The sequence below is a fragment of the Pipistrellus hanaki genome, assembly GCF_964339955.1.
Source record: "Pipistrellus hanaki genome assembly, chromosome: 1".
In the NCBI taxonomy this organism is placed as follows: Eukaryota; Metazoa; Chordata; class Mammalia; order Chiroptera; family Vespertilionidae; genus Pipistrellus; species Pipistrellus hanaki.
The window spans coordinates 79,627,595-79,653,245 of record NC_140503.1 but is presented as its reverse complement, the minus strand read 5'-3'; the positions used below and the strand labels follow the sequence as shown (position 1 = coordinate 79,653,245).

The 25,651-nt window shown below is 36.6% G+C and overlaps 1 protein-coding gene across 7 annotated transcripts in view; it reads left to right on the top strand.

The window, feature by feature from the left end:
- Positions 1-25,651, top strand: part of HEATR5A (HEAT repeat containing 5A) — a 107,149-nt gene that overhangs the window by 71,399 nt on the left and 10,099 nt on the right. For all 7 annotated transcript variants that reach the window (XM_084874390.1, XM_084874387.1, XM_084874389.1 and 4 more), the window contains 12 exons: positions 2,339-2,477; positions 5,502-5,681; positions 8,007-8,246; positions 8,833-9,014; positions 10,476-10,544; positions 12,889-13,068; positions 17,027-17,249; positions 18,738-18,986; positions 20,422-20,549; positions 21,998-22,145; positions 23,100-23,372; positions 25,252-25,476. In XM_084874390.1, the coding sequence (XP_084730516.1) occupies positions 2,339-2,477; positions 5,502-5,681; positions 8,007-8,246; positions 8,833-9,014; positions 10,476-10,544; positions 12,889-13,068; positions 17,027-17,249; positions 18,738-18,986; positions 20,422-20,549; positions 21,998-22,145; positions 23,100-23,372; positions 25,252-25,476 (2,236 nt within the window). The remainder of the gene's footprint in view (positions 1-2,338; positions 2,478-5,501; positions 5,682-8,006; positions 8,247-8,832; positions 9,015-10,475; positions 10,545-12,888; positions 13,069-17,026; positions 17,250-18,737; positions 18,987-20,421; positions 20,550-21,997; positions 22,146-23,099; positions 23,373-25,251; positions 25,477-25,651) is intronic.

Below are 25,651 nucleotides of genomic sequence, written 5' to 3'. Positions count from 1 at the left end.
GCTTGTGAAATTCCAGTTAAAATAACTAATAGATTCATTAACTTTTCTTTAAAATTGTCTTTTAGAGTACTTTTCTGTCATTATTATTAAATATAGCTATATTTTGAGCATGAACAAACTTAATGTTTTTTACCTTTTAACTTCTGTTATTCTTTGTACTAGTTTCTAACAACAGAGTTCTTAAACATGACTGCAATGACATTACCTTGGACTTTGTGAATAGCATTCGTCTCTTCCCACTTTTGAGTTCATGATATGGCTTGAGGAAATAATAGAATGTATTTATAAAGCAGTTCCTGTCTATATGTTTCCCTGATGATATATGATATTTACAAACTTTTTCTGTCTTTTGGCTTCTGATAAAATTAGGATTTAGCTTTCTTTGCATGTTTCTTCTTATATATCTAAAAGCCAGCTTCCAACACCTACTCTTTTACTCAGAATTACTCTGCCGTTTTCAATAAACTTGCCTACTTCAGGCTTCTTTACCCATACACACCAGATCTAAAGATCACTATAAGAATTATGCCATTATTCTCAAATTTTACTTGGAAAGTTACTATTATAAGACACATGTATTCGTTGTCTTAAACCATATCAAACTGGTCTTTACTATCATATTTAAAACAAAATAAATTTCAAAAAATTGCCGAAACCGGTTTGGCTCAGTGGGTAGAACGTCAGCCTGCGGACTGAAAGGTCCCAGGTTCGAATCCGGTCAAGAGCATGTACCTTGGTTGTGGGCACATCCTCAGTGGGGAGTGTGCAGGAGGCAGCTGATCGATGATTCTTTCTCATTGATGTTTCTAACTCTCTATCCCTCTCTGAAAAAATCAATAAAAAATATATTTTTTTAAAAAAAATCTACACTTTATTCTATTTATGAAATCACTGAGTAAGAATTTGTGTTCAAAAACCTTTGATTTTTTTTTACTTTCTCATTTAAGGTATCACCAGTTATAAAATTTACTGTATCATTTACACAACCAATTGAGATTACCATGGTTTAAACACTTCTAAATAAAATAAATATAAATTGGGTCTGTCATTCTGAGCAGAAATATTCTATATCTTTAAGATATATACATATCTATGTACATATATGGTAGATCCACATACAAGTAGATATACATATACATACGTTTTGCTATCCATTATATTTATCTCTAGAGAACATTATTGTTAAATATGTTTTCTGAGTAAAATTCTTTCTGTCTTTATTTGAAAATGCATTCACTTACCCTGAATAAAATATTATTGATAGAGACTTGCATTAATAATAACTAACCATCACCTGGCCTGTGTTGCTCAGTGATTGAGCATCATCCCCTGTACCACCAGGAGGTTGCTGGTTGAATTCCAAGTCTGGTCACATGCCTAGTTTGCCAGCTCGATTCCCCAGCAGGGAGCGTGCAGGAGGCATGTTGATGTTTCTCATGGATGTTTCTCTCTCCCTATCTCCTCCTCTCTTTCTAAAAATCAATAAAAACATTAAAATAATAATAACTAATATTTATTGAGTATTTACTATTTGCCAGGTCTTGTGTAAACACTTTTGCATGTTTCTTTGTGTTAACTTCACAACATCCTTGTGAGATGGGGATAGTGTTATCTCCATTTTACAAATGAGGAAATTAAGGAACAGAGAGGTTAAATAACTTGCCCAATGTCACATAGCTAGTAAGAGGTGGACCTAGGATTCAAACTGAGACAGTTTGACTCCTGAGTCTCCATTTTAACAGCATACTATATTTTTATATAGATTTTTGTAAAGTCCTACTTAAAGAATAATAAAAAATTATAATTGCATGAGCACAAATGTATAAACTGCCAATAATTTATTTCTCAGTTATATTTTTTATCTCAAAACTATTTTTGCTAATATAAATGTTATGTCTTCTAACATTGTCAAGCGGCTTCTGCTTGGATTTGTTTATGAATATTGCATAATCAAGTACATGTATTACTCCTTAAGTAATTTATAAGTTACATAATAAAAAATACTTACTAGAAAGGGATAAGAGAACAACCAAAGGACTTGTATGCATGCACATTAGCATAACCAATGGACACGGACACTAGGGCCGTGGGGGCTTGTCCTGGGGGGTGGAAGTGGCTGAGGAAGGGTCAATTGGGGGGAAAGGAGACATATGCAATACTTTAAACAATTAAAAAAAGATACGCTAGAATATTTGAATATCTGTGTATTTCATTAATAAGTTGCATCCAGCCCACTGATGGGCTGGACAGAAGAGGAGGGGTCCAGTGGATATCTGTTAGACTTACTGAGTGCTAGCAAGAATTTCGGCTCTTTCAGTTCCCAAATGGTATTTTCCAGGTGAATCTTTGCAGTCCCTATTTGTTACTGAGAAGAGCAGTACTGGCTTGTTTACGTCAGCTTGTGCAGAGAGAGGCAGCTGAAGTTTCAGAACATGCTGTTACGCTTGCTAAGGATAGCAGAGAAGAGTTGACTCCAGGTAATTCTTTTTATCAACATTATCTCCAGCTCAAGTGATTGTTTTCATCTTAAATCTTATGTGCAAACATGAGTTTTTAAATCAAAATTTGAAAGTGAATATATAATATGTCTTAAACCTACTACAAAAGACAATTGCTCACAATATTATCATTTCAACCATTGATGTTACTGGTTTAGGACAGTGTTTCTCAAAGTTAGGCCCCCAAACCAGCAACATCCACTTCACCTAGGAACTTGTCAGAAATGTATACCATTAGTCCCATCCCATATCTGCTAAAGCAAAAATCTGGGAATAGGCCCAGCAATCTGTTTTCTGTGTTTTTATAGTCCCTGTGTACTGAAGTTTGAAAGCCATTGGGTTTAGAGCAAGTTTTTTCACAGTAGTCCATTGAAATTGGATTTAGCCCTTAAGTAATTGATTAATGTGCCTTTCTTCCCCCAAAATATCATTTAATAAAATTCACCATAGATAAATCTGCTTCAAATTAAAGGATTTTCCGGCCTCTTCTATATTTGAGAAATGAATTAAATGATTTCTTAGCCAGTAAGATTTGTTTTTAAGTGTATTTCCCTTTATTTTAAAATTAAGTAATCCAAACACACATATAAACCCAAACATCCTACATCCTACAAAAATAATAATGATACCATAATATATATATATATATATATATATATATATATATATATATTGCCTCCTATATAATAAGAGTAATATGCAAATTGACCCTAACAGCAGAACGACCAGTCTCAATGATGCACAATGACTACCGAGGGCCAGATGCTCAACACAGGAGCTGCCCCCTGGAGGTCAGTGCACTCCCACAGGGGAGGTAAGCTCAGCCACAAGCCAGGCTGATGGCTGTGCGCAAAGTGGCGGAGGTGGGAACCTCTTCCACCTCTGCAGTATTGCTAAGGATGTCTGACTGACAGCTTAGGCCCAATCCCCTGGGGAGCAGGCCTAAGCTGGCAGGTGGACATTCCCCAAGAGTCCCAGGCTGCAAGAAGGATGTCTGACTGTCAGCTTAGGCCCAATTCCCCTGGGAACAGGTGGACATCCCCTGAGGGGTCCTGAACTGTGAGAGGGTACAGGCCGGGCTGAGGGTCCCCCCCCCACCCCCCCGAGTGCATGAATTTTCATCCACTGGGCCTCGTGTGTGTGTGTAATATATACTAGTATATATTATACAATATATATATAATAGTTTCCAAAGTGCTGTCACACTTTTAGGTCTCAGACTTCACAAAGCTTTCCAATATCTAAAACTCTCAAAGCTGTAATGTGTTTTATTCTAATGCTGTGCTTTTTAAATAACAGTTTTATTATTTAAACTTTTACTCTGACTTGAGTTAATCAACATTGCTGAACTAGTATGCTAGTAGTTATCAGACAGGTTGCACAACTCATTTGAAAATTGTTCTGTAATTACTTAACCTTAATCAGAAATACATTAATCTCATAACTATGTGAGATATTCTCCCCAAATGACCTTTGATTTATATTCACCATTGAAATTATCTACATCTATTGCTTTAGGCTTTGATTGTGTCCATACGCTGGTACATGTTCCTAGAATTACTAGAGGCCCGATGCATGAAAATTCATGCAAGAGTAGGCCTTCCTTCTCCCGGCAGCCAGCACTGGCTTCGCTCTGGGACCCATGCTGCTTCCCTCCTCCGGCCGTCCACAGACACCCCGGAACTGGATGGCTTCTCTAAGGCTTCCCATAGGCACCCGGGACCCGGGCTGGCTTCCCTTTGGCTCAGCTTCATCAAGAAGGACATCGAAATGATGAAAAGACATCTGGTCTAATTAGCATATTGCCCTTTTATTTTATAGATTGAATTGGATATGCAAGTGAAATTATAATGAAGAATTTATATCTAATTCCTTTTTTTAAGTTTTCAAACTCATGGAAAAGTTTATAAAAATGTACATTGAATACAGAGATTCACCTACTTAGTAACTTTGTTACACATATCTTTTTCTCTATTTCCTATATACAGATATAAAAACCTTTTGCCAAACCATCTTAAAGGAAGTTGCAAACATTACGAAAGTTTGTACCCCTAAATCAAGCACCCCTATGTAAAATGCCTTAGTTTACATTTTCCAAGGACATCCTCTTATATAACCACATATCATTTCCATGCCTAATAAAATTAATGATTTTAGTAACATAGAATATATACTTCTGACACAAATTTCCCCAGTTATATATATAAAAAAAAAAAAAGTCTTTTATGACTCATTCCTACACCCATCAACCCCACCCAAATTTAGGATTCAGTCATGACTCACACATTGCATTGGTTATTCTCTCTTTAGATCCCTAATTGGAAACATTCCTACCACTTCCTTTCGAACTTTAAAAAATCATTCCTCTTTTAAAATAGTCTAATAGTGGAAAAAATATTTAGAAAATAAATGCTTTCATAAATACTAGGTGAGTTAAATCTTTAAGAGAAAATGTGTTCTTTTAGCATTTCCAGAATTATAGGAAATAGATGCTAGATCAAGACCTATATTTCTCCTTGAGATGTTTTATTACTTTGCAATGAGAATATTATGTAGTAATTTATATTAATTTAGTAGTGTTCTTTAGTTTCTCAATGGATTAGTTGTAGTAATTAAACACTGTTCTCTATACAGGAGGTGTTTTCTGAGTTTTACTCTGATGTTAATAAATTTAAAACCTTTTCCTTACCAGAATAAGGAAAGCTTAATTAAGTATTGAACATTAATTGGGTTAAATGTTTATCTAATTTAAGGAAAACGTATTAATAACTCTCAATAAAGACTTATCTTTCAATAACATTGTACATTAAAAAAAAATAGTACCGTGAATAACACCAAACTAACTGAATTAAAATAGACCTCAGTAGGTTAAGGCACAGTATTTGGACTATTTCTTTTAAATATACTAGGAAATACTATTTTAATAACTGCTGAATGTGTGTGCTTCTCATATGGCAGTTTTGTTTTCTGTATTACTTAGATCATCAATTTTCTTCTTGTCAGATGCTAACATCAGAGAAGTGGGCCTTGAAGGGGCATTACTGACCTTACTGGACAAAGAGACAGATCAGAAATTGTGCCATGATATCAAAGAGACTTTAAATCATATGCTCACATCTATGGCAGTGGACAAACTTTCCTTTTGGTTAAAGCTTTGTAAAGATGTACTTGCTGCATCAGCAGGTAAGTACTGGCGACTACCGGTTGAAATAAAATTGAAAGTAAAGATGTTATATAAAGTTGTTTGCCAGTGATTATCAATCTTGTCTGAATATTTAGATTAAAATATTTGTGGCTTTCTTCAAATGAAGAGTCCAGCGTTAGTGTTTAAGTCTAGCACATAATAAGCTTGCTTTTTTGTTGTTGTTGTCTTATATGACATTCCTATGTAAAACAAACTAAAATGTAGAATCCTTATTTATGCTATAAAAAGGATGAACTAGCTTATAATAGCCCCATCATTTGTTTACATGCATGCAATAAATATTTGAGGAATTGCCTTGAGTCAACATAATAGAAAATTCATCAACGGGTATGACAATTTGAGCAAGTCAGTTTCTCCATTCTTAATAATGTTAGTTTCAAATAGTGTTTGAAATTAGTGTTATTTCCCAGTGTCTTTGCTAAAATAAGATAATTGTTGGTAAGAAGGTGTATTAGAATCTTTAAACTTTTATATCCTTTGAATAAGAAATCCTCTCTCTGAAATCAATAAAAATATATTTTAAAAAAATGAGAGAAAGAAAGAAGATAGAAACAAATTCTGTTCTAGGTATTGTACATATTTTATCTGATTTAACCATTTAATCATCATATGCGTAGGCAGTATTATTCCATTTTACACAGAGAAATCAAGTCTTGGAAAGGTTAAGTAATTGCCCAAAGACACACAGAGATGGATTCAAACCTTAGCTTGCAGTATTTTAAAACCCAGTTTCTTACTATATTTCAGTAACTCTCAACTCAGTTGCTTGAATCTTATAATTTAATGTAGCTCTGATCTCTACAATTATGTGAAAGGGAGAAAGATACCATAAAGTCCTGGGATTTTTAAAAATTTTTTTTACATTCTTCACTCTTTACCTCGATTCTTAATGATCCTCTTCTCTTCCAGTGATTTAGACCTGCTCTTTCAATCATTTTCCACATTTTCTTTTCTTTTTTTTAATATATTTTATTGATTTTTTACAGAGAAGAAGGGAGAGAGATAGAGAGCTAGAAACGTCGATGAGAGAGAAACAGACCAGCTGCCTCTTGCACACCCCCTACCGGGGATGTGCCTGCAGCCAATGTACATCCCCTTGACCGGAATCGAACCCGGGACCTTTCAGTCCGCAGACCGACGCTCTACCACTGAGCCAAACTGGTTTCGGCTATTTTCCACATTTTCTTTAATGCTCTCTTCTATCTCTACTATTTAAGAACTTATAAGAACTTCTTTCCTTTAAAAGAAAATGTGTATGTGCACAGACAAAACAGGTGATTGCACTTTTCTGATATCTCACCTACCTTTTTTTAATTTTACATTTATACTCTGAGCTCTCTAGCTCCATTTTATTTTACTATTTATTACTTTTTAAAAATATATTTGTATTGATTTCAGAGAAGAAAGGGGAGGAAGAAAGAGATAGAAACATCAATGATGAGAGAGAATCATTGATCGGCTGCCTCCTGCACAACCCCCATTGGTGACCAAACCCGCAACCTGGGCATGTGCCCTTGACCAGGCTCGAACTCAGGACCCTTCAGTCCCCAGGCCAATGCTCTTATCCACTGAGCCAAACCTGCTATGGCTACCATATATTCTTTATACCTTGTAGTTTAGCCCTGTCCCTTCTTATTAAGAAAACATCAGTTTCTGTTGACTTCTCAGTCATAACACAGGACTTTGCCATAACTTTTATTATCTATCATAACACACTAAAAAAATGTTGACATACAAGCTAACTTAAGAAAACCAGTTTGGTTTGTTTTATAGCATTAGTTTTATTTTTAACTAGAGTTAGTAAGCTAACAGTATAAAGAGAAAATAATTCACTAAAGTCTGGTTCTGGTTATCAGGACAATGTGAGACTACAATGACAGCAATGGGTCTATTCTAACAAATATTTCAGACATTGTCAGTGGATTCAGGAACCTTCATAAATCCATTCAAGGCCACGGTATTAAAACAGTATACCCAGTACAATCCACTACACTTCCTTCTAGAGAATGTTGATCTTCCTTAGCACAAGGAATTTATTATTATCCTAGTATCTAGTATCCTGTTCAGTTTTTCATTTTGAATGTAATTTGGCAGTTTTCTTACTTTGAACTAGAATAGTTCTAACAGCATTTCTTTAAATGCCGCTGTTATGATGCTTATTTAATAGACATGATTACTTTACATTGTTAAAAGATGTATGATTGATGAACAATAATTCTGGTCTGCATTTGAAGTCATTTGTGTTCCTTTATAAATATATATTCAAATTGATTGTGATTACATGTACTCTTCCTTGATAAAAGATTTTACAGCTGTAACTTGTGTGGATACAATGCAAGAAGAGGAAGGTGATAAAGGGGATGATGACTCAGTTCTGACCACCAGAAGTGATGACAGATCCCATCCCTTTACCAATCCCCGGTGGGCCACTAGAGTCTTCGCTGCTGAATGTGTCTGCAGGATAATTAACCAGTGTGAGAGTGCACACTGTGCACATTTTGACATTGCTTTAGCACAAGAAATGAAAAAAAAGGATTCAAGAAGTAAGTGGTATAATAATGAAAAAAACAACAACAATATTATACATAGAAATTCTGTCTGCTTATATGTTTAATATTAACTTAAAAGATAAAACTAAAAAGTTATTCTTCCAAATCAGTTATGAAACTACTATACCTTTACATAAACAGTATGTATAGTATATTTTTAATGTCTAAATACATTTTTAATTAAGTTTCTTAAATTGATATTCACAACTTGATGAATGGATTTATCGAATGAGTTAAGTTTATAGAGAATAATCATGTTCTTAGACATTATCAGTGGATTCAGGAACCTTCATAAATCCATTCAAGGCCACGGTATTAAAACAGCATACCCAGTACAATCCACTACACTCCCTACTAGAGAATGTTGATCTTCCTTAGCACAAGGAATTTATTTTTATCCTAGTATCTAGTATCATGTTCAGTTTTTCATTTTGAATATAATTTGTAAAATAAAACAGTAAATTAAATCAGAGGTACTTAAAAAGCAAGTCTAGATTATGAAATTAAATTAAAAACTTAACATAAATCTTAGCTCCAGCATACTACTCTTTCCCTTGATAAGATTTTTTTAATCTTGCAGATGACTTTTTGGTGCTGCATCTTGCCGACTTGATTCGCATGGCTTTTATGGCTGCCACAGATCATAGTGACCAGCTCCGTCTTTCTGGCCTTCAAACGTTGTTAATTGTTATTCGGCGATTTGCAACTATTCCAGAACCAGAGTTTCCAGGACACGTGATTCTGGAACAGTATCAAGCCAATGTAAGCACTTTCTGCAAGAGATGAATTATTAAACACCCAGATAAAAAGCCTATTAAACTAGTTGTCATGTCACCTTTTAATACATAAATAAGTGTATATCTCTGCTTATATATCACCATTATAATTAGTATTTAGAAAATGCATATGTTTGAAGAAGAAGTCTTCATGTAAAAGCAAAATAGTACTTAAAAAAGTCTTTTATTAAAGATTAATTTTAATAATTAACATCTTCATGGTAATATTGGGAAATAAAGAACTTTAGTAATTAAATTTTTTACAAAATATCTGAATAAGCTTAAAATAACACTAAATCATTACTAAACATTTTGTTTGGGCTATATGCATGTTCTATTTGCAAATCATTGTTCCTAAAGTAGATAGAACCACCTTCATTGTTTTTCTGGACTTAGAAAAGAGCTCAGGGTTCTAGTACTATAAACTTTTTAACTGGTGTTTGATGCATTGAGCCATTTGGAAGAACCAGTAAGATAACAGAATCATCATGTTACATCACACATAATCCTGCAGCATTTATCCCAGAGTACCTCTCATTATGATTCAGAGGCAGCTTCTTTTTCTTTTTTCCCCTATATACTTTTATTGATTTTAGAGAAAGAAAGAAACATCGGTCACCTACCTTCCACACATACCCTGACACGCACCCCAACCAGAGATCAAGCCCACAACCAGGGTAGATGCCCTGACTGGGAATTGAACCCGAGACTCTTTAATGTACAGGAGGACACTCAACCAACTGAGCCACACCACCTAGGGCCAGAGACAGTTCCTGACAGCTAGCAGTTAGGAAGACCAGAGCAGTTCACCAGTTAGTTAGCAATCTCTCATCATGTCTTCCCAGCTGGTGACGCCAATGTACGCTTGAGGAAAACTCAAAAGGAAGGGAGTGACAGTACATAGAACTATCGTATTAATATAAAATATTATAATTCAACCTAATTAAGGGGACCACTGTTGTGTTTGTAGTCCTCTTGAAACTGCAAATGATAGAATCAATACAACTCAGCAGAAAAGGAAAATTGTTTTTCAGAAATTGTATTTGGCTCTGCTTGGTTCCACACTGGCTTTGTTCTCAAATTTGCTCTCTCCAAGTTCTATCAAGATGGTTCTCTAAGAAGCAACCAGAATCTTATAGCGATTATGCTTTCCCAGTACTCCCAGCAAGTCTTAAGGGGAACTTCCATTGTCCCAGTATAGGTCTCTGGAGCCAGGCAGTGCTGTTAGCTCCATAGCACAACATGGGCTAAGATTTGGGGAGAGAGAAGGTTCCAGAAAGGAAAATTGGAATGCTATGAGGTAAAAGCAAAGGACAATATACTGGGTAGAAAAACAACAATGTTCTCCATAATACCTGCTATAAACAAATAACTTTAATAACATTAAAAAGAGGATGCTTGTGCTGTCTTACTTACTGTCCTTATATGTCATATAATTTCTTGCCAGGTAGGAGCAGCACTTAGACCAGCCTTCACTTCAGAGACAGCACCTGATGTCACTGCCAAAGCATGTCAGGTAAATGCCTAAAATGACAAAGCTTAACAAATAAAACCCTCTCTTTGGAAGCAATTCTCTAGCTATTATTTGATACCAGGGTTCTATATAGTTTTCTGTTAATCTCAGCTGTTCCTTCTCCTTTACTTTTTAAAGTATATTTTATTGATTTTTTTACAGAGAGGAAGGGAGAGGGATAGAGAGCTAGAAACATGAATGAGAGAGACACATCGACCAGCTACCTCTTGCACACCCCCCCACCGGGGATGTGCCTGCAACCAATGTACATGCCCTTGACCGGAATCGAACCCGGGACTTTTCAGTCCACAGACCGACACTCTACCACTGAGCCAAACCTGTTTCAGCTCCTTTACTTTTTAAAATTTAGAGAACTTCCTCTCTCTTTGTGTAATTGCATGGTAATCCAGTATATAAATAAGTCATAATTTATGGGTGACAAATAAGTGGGTTTTGTAATGGTTTGCTATTTCAAATAGTGCTAGGGTGAATGGCCTTCAGCATAGGTCATTTTGACTTGGTGCAATCTTATCTGTAAAATAAACTCCAAAATTGAATTGCAGAGTTAAAGAGTATATTATAGGGGTTTACCAATTTCATCTCCTAACAGTAATGTATGCAAACATTATTGTCTGAGCAATTTTGTGAGATGTCAAACATTTAGATTTTTGTGTATGTGATAGAGTAAAAAGAGTATATCAATATACTAATTTAGATTTGCATTTCAAATGAGATTGAATGCTCTTTTACATATCAAAGTCCTGTATAATATACCATTCTAAACAGGTATTTTTCTTGGAGTGGCTGTCAAACACTCAAAATCCAGCCCTGCATGACCTAAAATTATTAAAAGCAGAACTATCTTGAATTGAGTTAATTATAAACATAATAAAAGATTGGTTTTTAGTCAGGTCTTTCAACTTTATTTTATTCAGTTGTATTTAGGAAGCGTTTGAGTGCCTGAATTGTTTCAATGTTGTACTGAGCCTCTTTTTTTTCAAACCAGAGCGTTTGTTTTGTTTGTTTTTTTGTTTGTTTGTTTTTTATTGATTTGAGAGAGGGTGGAAGGGAGAGAGAGAGAGAAACATCCATGAGAAAGAGAAATATTTGATTGGCTGCCTCCTGCACATCCCTTACTGGGGATTGAGCCCATAACCTAGGCATGTGCCCTGGCCCGAATCAAACTGGCAACCTTTCGGTGCACAGACGACACTCAGCCAACTAAGGTCAGGGCTGTACTGAGTTTTTAATTTTTCAATCACTTTAGTATATATGTTTCTGCTGTAAGTCACTTGAGATTTTGTGAAATGGGGCAGGAAGTGATTAAATAGATGGAAAAGGTAAAATTTTCTCTCGAAGAAATTAAATACCATGACACGTTAGAAAACCATAAACATCCCTGATAACTGAGTACATTTTTTGCATTAGAAAATTATTAATTATGTTTATATTTTAAATTTTTTAAAGAAATTTTTAATACCTTATTTCCAAAAAAAAATCAAAATCTTCTTTGGGTTTTTAGTGTTAGATGCTTTATCTTTTAAGAAAGTTACATTAAGTAACCACACAATTCAGTGTGTTGTGTTTTTTTTAAATATATATTTTTATTGATTTCAGAGAGGAAGGGAGAGGGAGAGACAGAAATACCAATGATTAGGGATAATCATTGATTGGCTGTCTCCTGAATGCCCCCCACTGGGGACTGAGCTGCAAGTGACCTGAGCAGGAATCAAATTGTGACCTCCTGGTTCATAGGTCAGTGCTCAACCACTGAGCCACTCCAGGCACAATCTCAAATTTTAAAATAATAAGATGAAATAATCAGGACTAAAGATTTAATTTATTTTTTTAATATAGTTTTATTGATTTCAGAGAGGAAGGGAGAGAGGAGAGAGAGAGAGAAATATCAATGATGAAAGAGACTCATTGATTGGCTGCCTCTGCACGCCCCCAACTGGGGATCGAGCTGGCAACCCCGGGCATGTGCTCTTGGCTGGAATCGAATCTGGGACCCCCAGTCCACAGGTCGACACTCTATCCACTGAGCCAAACCAGCTCGGGCTGAAGATTTAATTTAAATGTTAATTCAAACATTTATGAAAGTGGTACTTTCTGAATCTCTTTGATTTTATGTACTGATTAGTACTGGTGTCCTTGCTTCAACCTTAGACCTCATTTCCTTTTGAAATGCTGGCTTTTGAGGATCATAATAAGTAGCTTCTCATTGGATTTTTGATAGCAAAGTGATTTCATTGACTAGATTCCTAAGATTTGTGTGAGGTCTGTTGAACTTACAGGAACATATTTATAATTTTCAAATGTAACTTCTTATTTTCTTAAAAACCAGGTTTGCAGTGCCTGGATAGCAAGTGGAGTTGTAAGTGACCTTAATGATCTCCGAAGAGTTCATCATTTGCTTGTCTCATCATTAACAAAAATACAGGCTGGAAAAGAAGCTCTAAGTCACTTATATAATGAAAGTGCTTCTACCATGGAGATCTTAGCTGTGCTGAAAGCCTGGGCAGAGGTTAGTACTTCTTAACTTATAATGGGAATTTTGGAAGTTGTTAATAAACAGCTTAGGCCATAAATTGAAGTTAACTTTTTAAAACACAAATAAGTCCTTTTTTAAAGTTAACAAATGCTTTCAACATATAATTTATTGTATGTTAATTGATATTTTGGCCAAACATTCTAAAGTGTTCATTGTCTGTTATCTGCTGCTGTCAGCAGGGACAGTCAGTCTTGAACCAGATAGACTTTATTATAGCCAGTGAAAATTAATTTTTATTCAAATCTGAACTACTAGAAATGTGGGTTTGCTTGTATGTTCTGTTAATTCTATAACACATACTTTAATTTTGTATGCTTTCTTATAGATGACTTTTGAATATTAAATAATAAGTAATTTCTTTTTCTAAGATTAAGAAATCTTATACAAAAAAATGTTTAACTTTTCTAATCAGGAAGAAAACTCTATTTTTTTAAATTTACTATGGAAATGTTTAAGCAGATATGAAAGTGGTTATAATAGTGTAATGAACCTACTTATACCCATCAACCAGCTTTAGCAGTTACCAAACTTGGCCAGTCTGGGTTCATATATCATTTTAATGAATGTGTATAGTTTTACATTACAACTGAAAGAATTAATCAATATGAAAGGAGTTTTCTCCAGCATAGCTAATATAACTAATTAAAATGTGAAGATTATAGAATTTTTTTCATTATTTAGTTTTAACAAATCTTTTTATAATTAATGAAAGCAAGAGTTTTTTTAGACAGAGAGAAACATCAATTTATTGATCCACTTATTTATTAATTCATTGGTTAATTCTTGTATATGCCCTAACCAGGAATCAGACCTGCAACCTTGACATTTCAAGAGGATGCTTTAACCAACTGAGCAACCTGGCCAGTGCTAGGATTGATAAATCTTGATTAAGAAGTAGTTCTGGCCTTAGCTGGTTTGGCTCAGTGGATAGAGCTTCACCTACAAACTGAAAGGTCCCGGGTTTGATTCTGGTCAAGGGCACATGCCCGGGTTGCAGTCTCAATCCCCAGTATGGGGCATGCGGAAGGCAGCCGATTAATGATTCTCATCATTGATGTTTCTATCTCTCTCTCTCTCGCTCTCCTTTCCTCTCTGAAATCAATAAAAATATTTTTTTTTAAATAAAGTAGCTCTGGTCCGGCTGGAGTAGCTCAGTAGTTGCGTGTCAACCTGTGAACCAGGAGGTTAGTTTGATTCCCAGTCAGGGCACTTGCCCAGGTTTGGGGCTCTATCATGCAGGAGGCAGCCTACCAATGATTCTCATGTGAATGTTTCTATCTCTCCCTTCCTTTCTGAAATCATTAAAAACATATGTTTTTAAAGAAGTAATTCTGCCTATATTTAATAAGCTGGATCTCTCTTTAACAACCAGCTCTTTGTGCTTTTAAGTGGAAATGTTTAAGCAGATATTTAGCCTTTATCGGATGAAAGGGAATTTTAGTTCCCAGTTAAAAGATAACTTTAATAATAAACAATACATTTTCTTTATAAATGTTTTTACTTTTCATAAATAACTTAAAAATAGATAAGATAGAGGCAAAAAAGTAAATGCCTGCAGAGCTGAATTTAAATGCCCAAAGAAGCTCCTGCGTGCAGACCCCATTACGGGAATTTAAATGCCTTCTTTTAAAGGTTAAACATTTAAATACTAGTAGCCAGTTGGAAAATTCCTGCAATAGGGCTTCCTGCTGCACTCTCCCCCACCCCGCCTGCTTCTCTTCCTTCTCTCCACCTTACCTGCTTTCCTTCCTTCTTCCCTGCCCTGATTGCTTCTCCGCAGCTTCACTCCCTTCTGCTAGAGTTTGGCTTCTTTCTATGCTGTCTTGATATGCAAATTAACCCGCCATCTTTGTTGGGTTAATTTGCATATTCTCCTGATTGGTTGGAGGGTGTGGCTTGGGTGTAGCGAAGGTGCAGTCAATTTGCAATCTTTTATTAGGTAGTATATGCTTCTAACATGGAACAGAGTGTTGAATCTCAGAGGGAAGGTAGGATGAGTGGGTGGGAGGGAAGAAACCAACCAAAGAACTTGTATGCATTTATACATAACCCATAGACACAGACAGTAGGGTGGTGAAGGCCTGAGGTGGGGCAAGTTTTGGGAGGGCGGTTAGAAGGGGCCAAAGGGGGGGGTGGGGGGGGGAGAATGGAGACATATGTAATACTTTCAACAATAAAGATTTAAATAAATAAATGCTTTTAGCTCTAGTCTTCATAACCTATTTCACAGATAATTCTCCTCTTATATAGTGTTCTTTATAATAATTTGAATCTCTGTTCTCTTGCTTAAGCCCATTACCTCCTCCTATTCTCTCCTCAGTAAAGATAATGACTGACCAACAGATTCTGCATAAAGGAGATTCATAATCTGCTATCTGAAGTCCTTGGCTCCAGATAATAATTGGAATTCAGATTTGGGGGGTTTTCAAAAAGTAATATATTACATATTACATGTATTCATCGGGAAATGTGGGGCAATATGGAATCTATAATCAAACACATTACTATATCTGTAATAAAATGTTTGAATGTCACACCAGGTTGGATGAATAGCCTCACATAAATTCAGTCAGTTTTGCCACCAGATTAGTTTTCCAGAAATTTACATTTTTTTCAGATTACTAGATCTTAGATCTGTAGATAAAGAGGTATAATAGTATAGTCAGTTCGTGTACTATGTTGAATAATAATATCCTAATATATAAAAACCCAGGGTTGTAACAACCAGTAATGACCAGAGGCTTACCATCCAGAAGTCAGTGCTGGCCCCACCCCCAAGCAAGCAGATGAAGCAATCAGGCAGGCAGGAAGAGTTTTTAGGGGTGATCAGATAGGTAGACCAGTGGTTAGTGTTGATCAGATAGGCAAGCAAGCAGGGGAGATCAAATAGACAAACAGCCCCTTTCTGGGCTGGCCCCGCCCCCAAGCAAGTGGTTAGGGGCAGTCAGACAGACAGGCAGTGTGGTAAGGGGTGACCAGGTAGGCAGACAGCCCCTGCCGGGTTGGCTCTGTCCCCAAACAAAGAAAGAGGGAGGCCCAGGCCAGCCAAGCCATTGCACCCCAGCCTATTGCCTGGAGAGGGAGGCCACCGGGGGCAGGGGAGGGGAGTAATGCCACACAAATGGCAAGCAGAGGCAGCGGCGGGGGTGGGGCCAGCTGCCTGCAGCCCGGGGAAGGAAAGCCCTGATAGACCCTGATCTCAGGCCAGGCCCAGGGACCCTACCCAAGGAGTCCTGGATTGTGAGAGGGTGCAGACCGGGCTGAGGGACCCACCCCACCCCACCCCCGAGTGCATGAATTTTCGTGCACCAGGCTTCTAGTCTATAATAATAAAAGGGTAATATGCTAATTAGACTGGACATCCTAGATGAAGCCAGGATTGAAGGGAAACCCAGGTCCCGGGTCCCAGAGGGAAGCTGGTGCCGGCAGCCAGAGGAAGGAAGGCCTCCTCTTGCACAAATTTCATGCATCGGGCCTCTAGTAGTCCTATAAACAGTCCGTGTTAAGTTTATGTATGTAAAACTTCTTGTAGTGATTTAGTGATAACTTTGAAAGAAAATACTTTTAGAATTTCCGTCTACTGTGGTTCAGAGATGGCTATCTGAAATCTTACGTTGAGATGGATTTTAAGGCCATGATAAGTCTTAATGAGAAAGAGTGCTGAGATCATTTAGTTACAGCTATCATGGTTGTGAAAGTATGGAGTGGCAGCATGTTTACCACAGATTTTTATCCCTGATGTTTCTCATTGGATCTCTCTACCCCATTTTTGTATACTAGTATATGGTTACACATGTATAACTTTTGGTATTGCTACCTATTTCAGGTCCAGTATACTCAAAGGTAAGTCTGCCTCCTCAGCAAGATAAAATATTATAGCATCTTTTAAACAGGCACAAGTTCTTCCTATTCACAAATTAATCTTTAACAGGTCTACATAATCGCTGTAGAAAGACATAAAAACAACAAACAACCTCTGACGACTACCTCCTGTCTAGAGGAGAGTGTTAGAGATGGGTCAGACTCATCACCTGGACTGCTTGACTTGGTCCACACAGACCTGGGCACTCTAAGTAGGCTCTGGCTTGCTGCGCTGCAGGATTTTGCTCTCCTAACCCTGCCTTCTGAATTTGCCTCCCAACTTCCTAGCAAAGGTAAGAGGGTAAAATGTCACATAACTCCTAGAGTGTAACTTCTCAACACTTTTCCTTTACTTGGTTATCTGAAATATTTTTCCCAGAATAGTTTTCATTCATAGAATGAGCCTGTGAGAGTTGCCTCAGGTTAGACACACTGAAGTTGATTGACTAGGTCTGTGGTCAGCAAACTGCAGCTCGCAAGCCACATGTGGCTCTTTGGTCCCTTGAGTGTGGCTCTTCCACAAAATACCACGACCTGGGCATTAGAAGAAGTTTAAGTTTAAAAAATTTGGCTCTCAAAAAAAATTTCAATCATCGTACTGTTGATATTTGGCTCTGTTGACTTAATGAGTTTGCCAACCAGGGGACTAGGTCATGAGGCATGCACATCTCAACTCCCAAGATACTGGCAAATTGGTCTCCAAAGTGGTTATAACTATTTATGTTACATGAAACAACAACATGTTTCTGCTTTTATGCCAGCTTTTTTTTTAAACACACTACCTGATATCAAACTAAACTACAAGGCCATAGTAATCAAACAGCATGGTACTGGCATAAAAACAAGCATATAGATCAATGAAACAGACTAGAGAAACCAGAAATATACACATGCGGGTATGGTCATTAATATTTGATAAAGAAGGCAAGAACATACAGCGGGGTAAAGACCATCTACTTCAAGTATGTCAAACTCATGGTTCCACAACAAATATATTTTTTTTAATATATTTTATTGATTTTTAACAGAGAGAAAGGGAGAGAGAGAGCTAGAAACGTCGATGAGAGAGAAACATCGACCAGCTGCCTCTTGCATACCCCCTACCGGAGATGTGCCCGCAACCAAGGTACATGCCCTTGACTGGAATCGATCCTGGGACCTTTCAGTCCGCAGACCAACGCTCTACCACTGAGCCAAACCGGCTTCGGCCACAACAAATATTTTTGTGACCCAGCCAATATAACAGTATGAGCAGTTATTTACAGTTATGAAGGGAAATAAATCTCCTGTCAGATCCAGAATAACTGACATTCACCTTGGGTCAGTTTTGAAAATAATCCAGTGAACAAGATTTCCCCCGAAATAGGAAAGGTAGAAGCAGAGAAGAGATGCCAAGTGTCAGGAAGAAAACATTAATTTTATCATTGCTCTTGTTCTTTTTTTTATATATACTATTCAAAATCTACATTTCTGTGAAAACTGAGGCTTTTGTGTGTATGTGTGTTTTGTTTATTTTTGCGTCCTACATAAATTTAAACCTTGTTTATTTGGCCTGTATTAGCCTTTGAGTTTACATGCTTGGTCTACTCAATAAATGGTATTGGGAAAATAGAACAGATAGATGAAAAAAAAAGATTAAAAGAAACATAGGATGTTTCTGTTTCACTATATCTCCCTACCGTTATATGTTATACTTAATTTTTAACAATCTGATGGGTGTGAAGTAGTGTTTCATAGCTTTATCATTCCTCCTGAAACTGTTTGTTTCCCCTTTTTTGTAGGTGGTGCTTTCTATACAGCAGAGACAAGTGAAAACGCAAAATTGCATTATAACAATTCGTGGGCGCTTATCCTCCACGCTACAGCACTGTGGCTTACAAGCACAGGCTTCGTTGTTGCTGACCCAGATGAAGGAGCATCCAATCTCTCCAGGCCCGTAACACCAACTTCCATGTGCCAGGGATCATCCTCTGGGGCCATAGCAAAGTCCCCTGAGGATGTTTACTCTGATCGATTCCATCTTATTTTAGGTGGGTAAAAAGTGCTTCCAAGCTTCCAACCCTACAGCGTTTTTCTTGAACTGTGCCTCGCTGCCTGTAGCTCTTTGTGGGTATATTAGATGTTAGTGATATAACTGAGTAAACTTGTACACATTTTATAAAATTGCAAATTTAATTGTTAAGTCTAGAATTCCATTATAAGCTGACTTTAAAATTGCAAGAGAAGTCTAGTTTTTGCACAGATTTTTTAGAAGACCCATGTGGTATCTACAGCTGTACTGAGGGGTCATTCCTTCCCCCTATTCTCAAGAATTGCAAGGTATTAGAAAAGTATGCTCAAAGGTACAGAATGGCAAACAAATACTTAATGTCAAAGATAAATGAGATTTTTTACATTTATGAAGTTTAAACCCCCTCCCCTTTTTTTTTCTTTCCTGGAACTTTATTTTTAAAGTAATGTATCTTTCAAAGGTACAGTGAGTTTCTAGAATAAATGGAATCAATGGTTTTCATATTTTATCTACTTTTATTACCTATAAAGTTTTTGATTAAATGAAATGTGAGGGGGGTTTTTTGTGTGTGTGGATTTTTTTATTTTTTAATGTGAGGGTTTTGAAGGTTATTAAATTAAGTAAGCTTTTGGGGTCATAGAGATTCTATTCCTTCGAAGGCCAGACATGACTAAATTTCCTATATTATCGGTATATTAAAATTTTGTTTCCATTTGTCTTGGCATGAGAGCTTTTTGAAAAGGGACTTTTGATTTTTTACAGAAAGGAAGGGAGAGGGATAGAGAGTTAGAAACATCGATGAGAGAGAAACCTCGATCAGCTTCCTCCTGCACACCTCCTACTGGGGATGTGCCCACAACCAAGGTACATGCCTTTGACCGGAATTGAACCTGGGACCCTTCAGTCCACAGGCCGACGCTCTACCCACTGAGCCAAACTGGTTAGGGCAAAAAAGGACTTTATAGAATGAAGGACAGCAGAGTTACCATCAGTATAAGCCATGCAGCTCAACTACCTCAGTTTGCATTCTTAATGTATCCCATTGTAACTGACCTTGCATAGATTATAATATATTGCTTCAGCTCTTATGTGTTCATTTTGTTCTCTCAGAAAAGGTGCTAATAATAGTACTTACTTCCTCAGGTATTGTGAGAATGAAATGAAAATATATGTATAAAGTGCAGAGTGTGATACCTGGTAATCACTCAATAAATTTTAGTCAGAATAAAGTTATGAAACTCTGCATGTCACATCTGGGACCATTTAATCTATTAAAAGACTTGCCTTATCACTTAATTGTTTCAAGTCCTAAATTTATTGTTGCTTGTTTGCATTACCCTTTTGCTAAGCTTATTTGTATATTTTACCAAAATTAAAACTGAATTTTTAACTTAATGAGCTATAACTCTCAAAAAAAAAAAAAAAGTCTGTCTTGTCTTTTCTGCTTTCTACAGGAATCAGTGTGGAATTTCTGTGTTCCTTGCGCTCAGATGCAACCATGGAAAGCATTACTGCTTGTTTACATGCGTTACAGGCCCTTCTGGATGTTCCTTGGCCCAGATCTAAAATTGGCAGTGATCAGGTGATTCGTTGTTTTTTGGTAGGCTTCTGTAGATTTCAAAGAACAGGAACAGAACCATGTTCGGGTTACTACGGCAAACAGAGAATGAACACAGAAGTAAAAAGAAAACTAAACGGCTGCACAGCTAGGCCTCAGAACTGGAATGCCGTCAGCAGCTGTGCTGGCCTGGGAGCAATCATGCCTCTGACTGCCGCTTTCTGTCTCTGCCTTTGCCTCTGCTGCGCTTCTTTCTGCTGCCACCAGCTAACCACTCTGTATAGCAGCTCTTCCGTCAGACTTCTACAGTGATGGGACGGACCTGATACTCATTGTCCAGTGTAATAGCCACTAGCTGCAGGTGGTGCTCCTTCTTTGCCTCTTTCTGCTTCAGTGCACCCCGGCTCCTCACATACATCTGTATTTTATGTTCCATTTCCTTAAGAGAGACCCTGCTTGGTTCATTTGGCTGCATTCCAGGCCCTCTGTAGCCTATGACAAAGTATTCCTGTCTGAGTTCTCCCTCCGGGTCTTTTTAAGAGACTGCTGACTAGCCTATAGGTGGAGTCAGGCGCTAATATCTGACTCAGTTGTGACCATGGTAAAAGGATCACTGTACAGAGTATGGCGCTGCCTTTGCCTGCTTTCCCAAGAGCAACTCTGCATTGCACAGGCACCCTCAGCACCCGGTATTACCAGTGTGTAAAATTCTTATCACTGACTCTTGGATGTTACAAAACATGGATGGTATGATTTCCTCTCTATATACAGACTATTATTTACCTATTGACACTATTGTTTTTTAATTTTAAGGTATTAATCAGGTTCCTACCTGACTTGGATTGTATTTGAATAAATTTTAAACTTTTTGTGCTCATTTATTCTGCATCTTAAAACAAGTACTATAATGATAGGTTTACTCTGTTATTTTCAAAGATGAAAGAAAGCCACTAAGTAACTATTATACTAGAAAAGAAAGGTGTGGGAATGAAGTGTTATTTGTCCAGTGTATTTTATTCTTTATAGAGATACCCATTCTATGCTTGTTATTCACTTTTAATGTCATGCTTTTCCATTATTCTCTGTTATTTAAAAAAAAAAAAAAAAAAAAAAAAAAGAACTTAATATAAATCTGGGATTCTACATGGCAGTCCTTGTATTTTTTTAGCCAAATTTCTCATCCTGTTTTGGAAGTTAACTTTCAGTTTTCCCACTTTAGGACCTGTGTGCAAATGACCTTTTGTCATAGTGCCATCTTCAACAGATTGGACAAAAACCAATCTGGAGTTGGTTTAAAGTGGAGCAGATGTTATATAACTTTATTACACTAACACCTTTATTTTTTGTGAACAATTGGTTAAAATCTCTTTTTTTACGATTTTGTCATAGAATTTATTTAGCACTGGTTTTTGTGGGGGTTTTTTAAAGAAAGTATTTCCAATACAATCTCCCCTAAATGTTTCCTGTGATAGGCCTTGGGTATCGAGTTGTTGAATGTACTGCATCGAGTAATTTTGACCCGAGAATCACCTTCCATTCAGTTGGCTTCACTTGAAGTGGTAAGACAGATTATCTGTGCAGCACAAGAACATGTGAAGGAGAAAAGACGAAGTGCAGAAGGTGAATGTTAACCCACAATGCCAAATTAATCACATAGCATCACTATTTTTTAAAGTATTGCTTATGTATCTATGTCATTCTGATAATCTGTTATGTGTAGCACAAAGGAAACATCTCTAGATATGGCTGTAAGTTCTCCCATTCACCTTTACATGTTAGTTTGGATGTTGTCCATACTAAACTACTATTCCTTGAGAAAATGAGAATTTTAACAAAGCCCTAGAAGCGAAAAAAAAATCTCGTATTCTGATTGAGTACTTACACTAGCTGTAAGAGTTCATAATGTACATGGAAGGAACAACTAACATTTTTTAATGACTTAGAATTTTCAAAGTGATTAAATGGCTTATTTACAAGTCTAATTCAATATTGGTGAGTTAATTATTCAATATTACATTTGACTACATATAACAAAACCCAATATAACAGTGGATTTAAAACACAAAGACATATTCTCTCAATCTCTCTCATGGGCCCTGACTGGGAATCGAACCCGCCACCTTAAGTGTATGGGACAACACCCAGCCAACTGAACTACCTGGCCACGGCCGGGTTCACATACTTATGAGCATGATATTAACGAGAAATTTTTTTTAGAGAGAGAGAAACATTGATTTGCTCTTCCACTTATTTGTGCATTCTTTGGTTAATTGTTGTATGTGCCCTGATCAGGAATTGAACCCATAACCTTGGCATCTGTAGACAATGCTCTAACCAACTGAGCTACTCGGTCAGGGCCAACCAGAAAATATTTTAAGGCTGGGAGGATTGCCAGGAATTTCTTTTGATTCATTCCAAGAAGTCATAATAAAGACAACTACTTTTATTTAATACCCCAGACTTTTGTCATTTAAATGTGTTGCCTACAACACAAGTGAGCTAAATTGCCATCTACCAGAGCAAAGTAAATATATAAAGAAGCATTTATTCAACCCTTTTCTTTCTTTCTTTTAGTTGATGATGGGGCTGCTGAAAAGGAAACCCTGCCAGAATTTGGAGAGGGAAAGGACACAGGAGGACTTGTGCCTGGGAAATCTTTGGTTTTTGCAACACTGGAAGTGTGTGTATGCATTCTAGTTAGACAGCTCCCAGAACTAAATCCTAAATTGACAGGTAGCCCAGGAATAAAAGCTACAAAGCCACAGATGCTGTCAGAAGATGGAAGTAGATTGGTTTCAGCGGCCTTAGTTATCCTCTCTGAACTTCCCGCAGTGTGTTCTCCTGAAGGTATGCTGTGGTGTGTGGTTGCTTTACTGGACCTGAAAGGAGAAAAATGGTTGTAATAGGTAAAGGAGATAATGGTTGCTAATCCTTTTCTCATTAAAACAATTTGACCTAAAGGTTTGGGTAATGTTATTAATTCTCTAAGATGAACATTACATCCTAGTAATTGGTTTTACTAAAAGGGTTTAAGTAAATAGACTGCATGTACTGCAGATATATACTATATATATATATATATATATATATATATATATATATATATATATACATACACACACACACATTTTTTTTATGGTTGACAGTATATTTTAAATCTGTCAGTGGCAGTTATTCACTCTTGGGTTTTTTTTGTTTTTTTTTTGTATACAATATCCAATGGACTTCCCCTACCTCAGTGATGACAGAAGTTTTCATCATATCCAGTTATGTTTGGAATCAACTCCATTCTTTTATTGTAGTTCAGCATTTTAAGGCTCTCTGTAGGGCTCTGCTGAGTCACTGCCTCCTCTTCATTCCTTCTGGGAGAATTTTAAACCCACGAGGCTTTATGCTCATCCCTGTTCTGTGCTATTGTCCATGGTGTTACTTGATCTATTGTCCATGGTGTTATATGATCCCATCCCTTCTCTTCTACTTAAAATTTTGCATTCCTTTGAAGTTCAACTCCAGGCCTACCTCATCTATGAAGCTTCCCTATATATACATATATGTGTGTGTGTTGGTTCTATATGTAGAGACAAAGTTTTTATGTGTCATATAGAAGCTTTATATGTCATTGATTATTATATGTAAATAAGATAAATATATACATATAGAGAGACATATACCTTATTTCTAATAATATTTTTTATCTTCTAGGAAATCTAGCATATAATAGGTACTCAGTACTTAATATTTTTCAATTGGTAAGCATATTTCTACTTAAATGTGTCTTGACCAATTTATGTGCTATCTTACTTTTAAAGTGACTTTAAATTTCAATTAAAACCTATATTCCTTGTTCTCACACACTTCCTTTCTGCCACATCAAGAGTGGCAGAAAGTGACTAGCAGAGGACAAGAGGTAAAAATACACTATACAAGTTTTGTTGATTAGCATCTGGGAAAATCGACCATTTTAACTTTAGTCTCTTTCATTTTAAACATAACTGACTTTTTTACTCCTTTAGTAGCCATTAAAACTTTAATATTTTGTACTGAGTGGATTGCTACAAATTCCTTGAAAAAAGTTTAAAATGAAGTTAAATGGGCAGTGCCAATGGTTGTAAAACATTGTGAATATACTTGATGCTGCTAAATTGTACACTTTAAAATGGTTAAAGTGGTAAGTTTTGTTATGTATATTTTACCACACTAAAAAAACAAATAAAAATAAATTCAACATTTGCCAACTGCCAAGTAAAAAAATATAATATAGCAAAAGATACTGAGCTATGATTTAAATAACATTTTCAATTATAACCAAAGTAGAATCCAATCCTTTTTTAAAATTTATTTTTATTGATTTTTAGAAAGGAAGGGAGATGGAGAGAGAGATAGAAACATCAATGATGAGCAAAAATCATTGGTTGGCTGCTTCCTGCACACCCCACACGAGGGATCAAGCCCATAACCCAGGCATGTACCCTGACTGGAAATCAAACCGTGACCTCCTGGTTCATAGGTTGCTGCTCAACTGCTGAGCCATGCCAACCAGGTTGATTCAATCTTTAAAATCTAAAGGTTGTTTAAATTACCTTAAAGGTTATAGTTCTTTATGAAACATAATATTAAAAGCAAGAACTCTGACATTGTCTTATCATTGATGATTTCTTTTTAGGAACTATATACATAGACTGAAATACAGAGTGTGTTGTTTTGTTTTTTTTAATGTGTCTTCTAGGAAGCATCTCAATTCTCCCTACAATGCTGTACCTCACAATTGGGGTCCTGAGAGAAACTGCTGTGAAATTGCCGGGGGGCCAGTTATCTTCAACAGTTGCAGCTTCCCTGCAGGCTCTGAAAGGAATACTATCTTCTCCCATGGCCAGAGCAGAGAAGAGCCAGACTGCTTGGACTGACCTTCTCCGGAGTGCTTTAACAACAATTCTGGACTGTTGGGATCCAGGTAATTAAAGTTTTTTGGAAGCTCCTGTTTTAAAAATCAAGACGGACCATTTTTTGAGAAGCTATTGACTTGATCATGTTTGGTAGTCGCACCTGAAAGAGACCATATTTATTACATAATGTGGTTAGAGAATGTAAGAGGATAGAACATCTATGTTCTCATGTTAGTATCTTTA